Here is a 9,526-nt window from a genome sequence, read left to right as displayed (position 1 = left end):
GCTTCTTCAGTGATTATGATTGTGTTACAATGAAGACTAAAGACGAGATGGAAAATGTTTTTCGGACATCAACACTGTTTCATCACATTTTGGAGCAGTTCCACACGACACAGGAACACAACACATTATTACAGTACAACCTGACGGGCGTCAAATCAGTTTATTTCTGTCTCCTTGTCATAGAAGTGTGGCATATATTAAAGATAATGTATAGATAAACAAAAAAATCTTGTTGGTAATGATGCTTTATAATGAACACAGTTTTGTTTTAGCTTCAATAGATATTAAGACACACCTGACACTCAACAGTGAAACCCAAGTGTTGGTAATAACATGATGACTCTATTCCACTGAAGTCTATTATACTCTATTATATTGAAGTCTAAATAAATCACGGTGTAAACAACCAAACCTGCTCTAACTTGTCAAAATGTTATGACCATTAAATCATCTAAGTGTTTCAAAACTAAATCCATATAAAAATGTAACTGATTTCAGGTTTCTACATATGTAATAAAAACAGGTTTGAAAATGAATCATATAACAGAGAAAGGTTTTATTTCCAGTGGCCTGATGTTGTTTGATTTGGCTTTACTCGTGGAGAGGTAAACTGGTGACCTCCATCGAGCCACTCATTACATACAGCACAAGAACTGTGAGACTTGAAGATGTATGTTGCACTGGACTGAGATCAGTTTCATGTCAGTGTTTATAAGTGCGTATTTGTCATTCAGACACTGCTGGATGGAGTTCGTGGCATTTAAAGGAAAAAAAGATGAGGAGCGGTCCCATCTCTGTTGGAACAAGACAAGTTTGACAAGTAGGGTGTTGTCCACACCTGACAGCCTTGGCAGCATGTTAGTAAGGTGAGTTATACCTGTGAGTTATACCTGCCTCTGAGAGCATCTCACTGTCAAATAAATAACTGACTGCAGCCACCCGCCCCCCGGGGTGTGCAACTGGCAACTGTAGTCCACTTTTGAAACCAGAAGAGGGCAGCACCACTATACTTTCAAATGCGACCCTCTTCTGGAGGACTGGAAAGTCAAATGAGGCACAAGCAGAACCACCACAGCTACAACAACACTAAAACTACACAGGAACCACAACTTCCCTGTATCCCCATAGAATCTTTACATAGAAATAAATACTTTAAATATAAAGTATAAAAATTATGTTTATTACCACTTAAGATGAGGACTTAGTTTTTAATAAACCTACCATGGAGGGTTACAGATTACATGTATGAGTTCTTTCAACCATTACACTACTGAGTGCTGCTACGGAAAATATGTACACAAATACAAGGTCGTACAAACATGAGATCATGAAAACAAACTAGCAATATTTTATACTGGATTCCAAAACTACTGCTACTGACAAAGGTATTTAGTGTTGAAAATAATATATGGCTCCACACTGATTTGATAACCCCATAAATTGTGGAAAGAGTGGGTCTAACGTGCCCCATAAATCCCTAATTAAAACCATGCACCCAGGAAATGCAGCACTGACTGACAGAGCAGCAGAGCTGGGCCCTCTGTGTGCTGCTGCTCTCACCACTAGATGTCACGGGCTCCTCGAGAAATCCTCAGCTACAGACGAGGGCCTGAGAGAGAGGGCCTGATGTGTTTGCATCCCTGCTGGAAGTTTTCTTTTGTTTATCCACTGGCAGAAACACGAGCCTGAGCTATGCCTCAGTCTCAGCACTCGCTTGGTCTGCTTCACATCTCTGTGCTGAAAACCTCATTGTTTTGAACATATTTCTGCTCTAGCGTGCGATTTTGGAGGACAACAGGAACATGCCCAGGAGGAGTCAGCAAACAGCCATCTCACGTATTTGTCTGTCGTGTCTCCCATCGTCTGTCGTACATCAGGAAAGCTTGCGTAACTTCCACCAAAATCTCCCTGAAGACATTATCTCAGTCTTAACTTTGTGAGCCTCCAAGCTTCTCTGCGTTCCACCTTTCCATCCTGCCGTTTTTCCCTTTCTCAATACCCCACCTGGAATGGAGTCCAGATGTGGAACAGGGAGAAGGAGAGATTGCTTGCTTGGCTATAAGGAGCGAGGGGGCTGTGGGGAGCGTAGAGAGAAAATGTTGGAACGACATTAAAGTTTGTCTGGATGCCATTAAGTACAATTTGATGTAATGTGCAGTTTGGAACGTGACATTTTAAATGGAAACTGTGCTCTCCAGATGAGAGAGATTTGGGCCTTGTGGAGTTGGAGGGGGGTGTTGTACTTGAAGCCTTATTTAACAGCTTGGATAAACAGCCCTCTGTTTCATTGCTGAGCAGGCGCCCATCTACTCCTTGTGCTTTCTTTCAATAATCATGCTGGCTCTCTGAGCCCGCTCCAGTGTACAGTATCATATACAGGAATAACAAACCCAGGGTCCACTGTGTGGGTCAGAGCACAGTGCGCCATTATACTGCTCGCATGACTGAGGTGCCTGCAGTTTGGATATGTCAGTGAATACATGTCAAGCCCAATTGCATAAAGTCCCTTTTCAAAAGCTTTCCTGCTTTCACCTTCTCATATTTTCAAATATTCTCCAGATTTGAGTCGCCTCCGTCTCCATCCTCCCTGGGCCTCTCATATATCAAAAAGTATTTTTAAAACAGAACTCCAATTCTGTATTTTGGGACCTTTCCACACACAGGAAAAAAGTGAAAAGGAGATCTTGAGGAAGTTTATGATCCTCTGTGTTTTTTGGATTGCGTTTGATTCTTTCAGGGGGGAAAAATGTCATGTTTTCAGAAATATTATTCTTTCAACAAAAGATTAAACTTTTGGAATATGTTTCCCCCTGAGTTTCTCTAAATCATAGCATTTGGCCTCAGAAATCAGTGGAATCAAGATCTGTTATCTGCTCTGTCAACAACAACAGCATATGATCTGTGAAGAGCAAAACACCACATTCAGTTGACCTTTAATTGTGCTGCTGGATTTGTTAAAAAGAACAAATTCACATTCAGAGGAAACAACCATCACCACATGATAAACTGTATTAAAGAACCTACATGGAGGCTGATTGGACATAAAAATGATAGGATCACTTACTCATGTAAAGTTATCATCTACAAAATGACAGCTCGGTCTAAATACACGTTGGAGTTCAAACTCCTGTGAATGGCCGTAAATCCCTCTACTGTAACAATACAGAATTTACTGAAGTGTATCTATAAAGGTTTTTACTTCCTCTCCTTCCCGCTGATTGAATGGAAAGCCTTTGATCTACAGAAAACACACAATACACTGCCTTCAGCACTCATTCATAACTTCAGTTTGCTCTCCTGATGCAGGCGCTCATTGAAATCAAGACCTGTCTTCTACAACCTGAATGAAAACAGCCAATTCGTATTAAAAAAAGCAGTATTGCCCCCAATCCATATGTTATAAACTGCATCAGTCCACAAAATAACCCATTCCCTCTCACAATGTATTATTCCTGTCATCACATTCATTGCACCTCTATGTTTTTGATGTTGTGGTTTGGATCTTTTCTCTTACAACGTGAACAATGGTAACTTTAAAATACTGTCAGCTATTTCCTGAAGATGGGCCACCATTAACTTTTTCAATATAGGCTAAGGATGTGATAATCAGTTGACCTTACAATACAAATATATAGGCTAAATGAAACACAAATAGAGAATGCAAATGATATGAAGTAACTTTGAGTTGATTAGGCTACACACAACATCCCACTGGACTGTGTGTGTGTGTGTGTGCTGATGTAGGTGTGTGCAGTCAGTGACTTCAGGTGAAACCAACGTTGCTCGCGCTGTGAGAGCTGTTCAGTCTGTGTGCCTCCTGCCTGGGCTGGCTGCGCTAGGACCGCGGGGACCAGAGCGCGGACGGAGACGGGAATGGGCGCACTTGGGGTTGTAACGGAGTGAGTTTGAGTGTGACAGAGGCAAGCAGGCAAAAACCGCTAGATTTTCGGAATTACACAGGAGCCGCTCAAGACCAGCTCACTTTTTTTTTGTCTGAATTAATAGCCTGTTGATTTTTTTCCCCCCAACTCTTTTTAGCCTACAGCCTACAAGTTGCGCCTCTGATCCAGTCTACGGAGACCTCCGGGATCCGGGGAAACACTGAGGAAAACTTTTAAAAGCAGCGAGACAAAACTGAGACAGGATTGATACTAAACTTTTTTTTCTCTACTCATACAAAAAGATGACAGTGTGGTTCTGGCTGTGACCCGTCAGTCGTGAATCCCATCAACTCCTGGATTAATTTTTAGGGCGACATAACGGTAATCCGGACATTCCCAGGCATCCCCAAAAGGGATGTGAATCTCTCCTAATGGTTTTAATGGCACCATCAACTCTTTGAGACAGAACAGCGCCTGTCTCAAGGTGTTGGAGGCGTTTGGATTGACTCTGGATTAAGTGACTGTTAGGAGCGAGGGGAGTTGTGCGCCCGTGCTGCCATGACATAATGAGACACTAGGAAAATCAACGGTGCTGAATATTTTTGGAATGACCGGATGATGTGTGTTCACTGCTGAGCTGAGTCTCTCTAAATTCAGGCCTGTTTCTCATTCAAAAGTTTTAAGAGAACTTTATTGTTTCTTCCTCTTTTGCACCATCTGAGGGCTTCATGGTGGAGATATGGGATGACTGGAGGCGGGGGTGCAGCTGAGGTGAGATCCAGCCGAAGGACAATGTTTGCGCCCGGCGTCGGCATCCCTCTGCTACCGGGGCGTCTGGTACTGATGCTGCTCCTGCTGTTCTCCGCCTCCTGGCCGAGGCTCTCCCAGGCTTGTCCCGGGCTACTCGCCTCCACCAGCGGCTGTAGCTGCACGGACGAGCGGTCCAAACCGCACGTCCAGGCTTTGGGCAAAAGGGTCAGCTGCAGCAAGGAGGAGCTGAGCGAACCTCCGGACCCCAGTCTACTCCCCAACAGGACAGTCACACTGTGAGTCTCAACAGTTTACTGTAACCTCAACTAATGACTTATCACTAGGAGTAACTGACCACTGTATAGCCCATAGTCTACTGTAGCGGTAGCCTGTTCCTATAGACCACAACCTTAAAGTATATACTGATAACTTCACCACTCCTTTAACATCCCATAAAGATCATAAAGAAAATGTTAACCAGTTACAAAGTGACAGTTATAGTAGGTGTTACTAATTGGCAGAGTACCCACAGTGTTTCCATGTCATATTACATATTTCAATTGGTAATTGTGCGTCTATAATGTGATTCATATGATAACACATTGTATGAAAACCCCCTATAGCTTCTGACTATAGAGTTCAGTATCCTGATCAGGCCCACACACCCAAGACTCTGACCCTGTGACCTTAGTTTTAACTGTATTGGGGACTTGCTGCAGTAATAAGGCTTGTTAGGTCAGAAGTTTACATCTTGATCTAGTTTAACTCTGTAGTGGTGGGCTGAGCAGTCGCCTCTCTGTAAAGCATTAAGAAGATCACAGAGAGGGCAGACTGACTGTAGCCATCATCATGGCCCAGCCTCTTTGACACAACTCTGTCACTTTAAATTTGCCTCTGACCCAGTCAGGCTCTCAGAGTTCAGCCCACTCTTTCTTCCTCCTCCACCACCACCACCCTGTGCACATGGTCCAGCTGACCTGGCCTTGCAAAACTGTTATAAACAGGAACACATCTTGAGTATTTTATATCAGACTCTGTGCTTTGCTGTTGGACTGGTGCCTGATTTTAATATCACAACATCCTGTCTTACAACCTTATAGTGTGGAGAACACCATCTGGTGAGAACTAGACTGAGATTCGGCAATGAGTTCTGGCCAGTCCAGTTTGGTGTCTTTTAATTAAGAAGCCATTATTTGTGTGGTCTACATGGACAAAACTTGAAAGAGCCACATCACGGGCCAAAATACACTATCTACCATGATGGATGCGCTACCAATCTATCACTGACTCTCACTTTCTGGGAGGTGTTTTTGCTCAGTTGTAATGCAACATACTTCTTCACAGCTGCTCTGTCTTTCTGAAGACATTGCTCATTCCCACAGTATGTTACTCTGTCTGTACTCTGACCTAGTGGGAAAAATGCTAGCTGCACATGGGCACAGTGAAAAAAAAGGAAAAAAAAAAAAAAAAACATGTTCAAGTGCCTCACTGCAACAAACATACGAGGTAAAGTAAGGGGATTTGTGCCCCAGGAGAAGTAAAGCCAGCCAGCAGTCCATTTATAGGGCCTTATGTAGCTTGCTTAATAACGGCAGGATAAACATCTGGGGAACACATTGCTGGAAAACCAGAGGAAAAAATGGCTTGGGTGGCAGTGGTCGAGGTGATTGAAGATAATCTTCCATCCCGCACCTACTAATTTTGGTTGAGATTTTTTTTGTACAGATGTTAAGCGTTCTGTGACACATTTATGAAGTTCTGTACGAGGAGGAAACAATTCCGCCCGGTAATCCGCCATTTTCTTTACCTTGTCCCGAGAGCTCGGGTGTCTGGAAAGTTCATTTTCATGAAGATTTTGTGGGTTCCTCAAGCGCTCGTGCTCCCATCGTTGCTCACGACATTAGCTCCAGATGTGGAATGTGAGAAGTTGTGTTGATACTCATGTTATTCCTGACATTCCTCAGTCTGCTCTGAGACTGCAGACAGTATCCCAGGTGCAGCAGGGGAGCTTTCTCCGTGGCCTTCACCACCTCGGTCCCTCCCCACAATCGAACGGCCTGACACCCGGCACTGCTGCCCTCTCTCCTGGGGCAGTCTGGAGGAATGCTCTCCTTCATGCTGAGCAAGGCTGGAGGACACCAGGCCCAGAGCTTCCGGGGCCGAGTGCTACGTGTAATGCACAACAGCTGGCCCCTGTGAACATTCCAGCTGAGGCCCCTCAGCCTCATGGGAAATCCCAATGGGGATTTGTTTATTAAAACTATTAGTTGGCTGTTTGTTGTTCCTGCCAGCCGTAAAGGGGCAACCATTCGCCCCAATATTATCACCCGCTTCCATGGTTTCCTGGTGTCTGAGCTTTGATTACATTGTTGTGTGTCAGCTCATACACCAATTCTATCACACACTTAGACTAATCACTGGTTTCATGATTCATTGTGCTAGCCTCAGCTTTCTTCCAGTCATCTGTCCCACTTTCCCTCTTTTTCTTTATCTCCAGCTCCCCATTCCTCTCCCCTTCCCATCCCCTCTATCATGAGTTCATCCACACGCAGTAACTCTCAACCTAAATATTTAGTCGTCTTGGTAGGAAACTGCCATGTCCAAACTCCTTCCAGATGTGAGCCTGTGCAGGCTTGTGTTTAGGCCTAATTATGCACGGCTGCAAAGGAGCTGGATCACTGGGAGAGGAAGAGGAGCGGAAGGGTAGAGAGGGGAAAATAGATAAGAGTGTGAAAGAGAAAAGCGCTGTTGTTGAGGAGAAAGTAGGAAGAAATGACGGAAGTTGAAAAGCGGCTGAAATGAAGGGGAAAGCTGAACACGAGGAGCAGAAGAAGTGGGAAGAGGGAACCAAGAGGGGAACAAAAAAAAAGAAGAGAGAGCAAGAGAAAGGATGGAGGAGGGAGAGGAGAAGCTTGGCAGGCGGTTCAGAGGGATGTGCCCCTGGAGACTGAAAACTCCCCTGCCCCTGACTAACAGATCTTCGACACTGGGGTGAGAGGGAGGAGGAGGAGGAGGAGGCAAAGCTCCTCAGTGTAGCAACATAGCTTCACTTCCAAAGCATTGCTCCATGTCACAGTTATTATTAGTCTTTTGAAAGAGTGTCAAAGAGGAACTTAATTTGGTAAAGAAAAAAAAACAAAACAGTGCCAGCGGATGGATACATATTGTGCACATTCAGGCTATAGCCCCGAAACACTCAGAGCAATAACTCCTTCCTCTGCGCTGTGCGGCAGCAGCTGTGCCTGTTTTAATGTTTTAATGGATAACAGACAAATGAAGAGAAAGTACAGTGGCAGTGTATGTGTGAATGTGCTGGCGCTTCATTGCTTGTGGTTTTTACCCAAGTCAAAACCATACTCCTCCCTTGGCCTATTTTGTCATCGTCGTCAGTGACTGATGGCTTTGGCTCAGCGGGTGCCAGTCTGGATGAGTGGGCACACATGCTCAGGGTGCAGGGTCAGCAGGCCCGTGACTGGCCCGATGCCCCCTCACCCCTTCACCTAAGACAGCTGCAAGACAGTTGCTCCCTGCACTTGTGCCCAGTATGTTGCTGGCTGGCAGTCAGGGCATGTAGGATAAAAATATTCCAGCTAGGGTGATAATATTTTCTCGTTGTAAATGAACAGTTGTAAACATTCCAGTTTATATAGGGGCGAGCTGAAGACGATGCCGGACAAATGCCTCATCTTAGTTTTAACTTGCTTGTTAAAGCTACAGTAAATAATGGTCTTTAACTGCAGGTAGCAGTAAATTAGCATAGCATAAAGATTGGAAATGATGGGAAGCAGTTAGCCAAAACAAAATCAACAAAACAAAACAGTTCCTCTAAGCTCTCCAATTAACATAGAACACCCTACTCCTGATATTTTACATATACAACATGATTTAATTAGTAAATTCATACATTTTAACTGTTGTTCAGATTTTTCTGTCTCCAGACAGTGATAGGCTAGCTGTGTTTTCCCTTCCTACTGGTACTAAGCTAAGGTAATTGGCTCCTGGGTGTAGCTTTATAGTTACCAGACAAGTGAGTGCAATACAGCAGAAATTAACCAGTCACTGGAAAAGTCTGGAGGTTGAATGTCCCAATTTAGCCGTGTCTAATGCAGAGGTCAGACTTGTTTTTACGTACAACACCACATTTGTCTGGTTTCTCTGATTTCATTTTTAGTTCCATTTAGCCAAACGTCTGTTATCGTTTACTCTGGCTGAAGAGTCCGCTGCGTCTCCGCTCAAAACCAGCTCACCTCAGCAGTATCATCGACTGGCTACAGTAAGAATCTGTGCGCGCCTTTAATCACCACTTTATCATCTGAGTCACATCGTCGGTCTCTCACTTGTGGCCCATGTGTGGATGAATACCGAAGGACCGGCAGATGTGTTGGTGGTTTACTGTATGTTGGGTCTGTGAGTCAGTATGTGCTAAGACGGGGGTGTGTCAATGAAACGTCCCAAACAGTCGTCTTATCAGCAGGGAGAATTCCAATAGCTGGGTGAGCGCAGGACCCCAGGCATTCCTGCAGCGATAGGGTTTATTTATGTGGGGAAAGGTGTTGAGAGGAGGGGGGGAGGGCTCTCCTACGCACATGTTAGGTGGGGCAGTGGTCGGTAATAAATCAAAATGGCAAACAAAGACCTGACACTGGATACTCAGGGATTTATATGCAACTGCAGCACCTGCCAGTGCCACACAGGCCTTGGATTTTATTGTGCCCCCACAGGTCAAAGTAACACGATCACAGTGGGACATCTCCACGCGGTCACTGTGCTGCATTTGCTCCCCGCCTGTTTGGATGATGAATGTGCATTTCACTTATCACCTCGTTGTGTTTGTTGATTATAAGGCTGCGATATTTCAAAACTTGCCAAAACATAGGGATGTGTTGTCATAGTAA

General features: G+C 44.5%; 1 protein-coding gene across 1 annotated transcript in view; it reads left to right on the top strand.

The window, feature by feature from the left end:
* The first annotated feature begins 3,772 nt into the window (after positions 1-3,772).
* The window catches only part of adgra2 (adhesion G protein-coupled receptor A2), a 38,245-nt gene continuing 32,491 nt past the window's right edge, over positions 3,773-9,526 (top strand). The window contains exon 1 of the mRNA XM_085787245.1: positions 3,773-4,927. Within this exon, the coding sequence (XP_085643371.1) occupies positions 4,626-4,927 (302 nt within the window). The 5' untranslated portion in view covers positions 3,773-4,625. The remainder of the gene's footprint in view (positions 4,928-9,526) is intronic.

Source organism: Trachurus japonicus, chromosome 9, assembly GCF_045865225.1.
Source record: "Trachurus japonicus isolate A0001 chromosome 9, Traja_1.0".
Classification (NCBI taxonomy): Eukaryota; Metazoa; Chordata; class Actinopteri; order Carangiformes; family Carangidae; genus Trachurus; species Trachurus japonicus.
The sequence above is the reverse complement of the archived record's forward strand: the minus strand, read 5'-3'. Positions and strand labels throughout refer to the sequence as shown.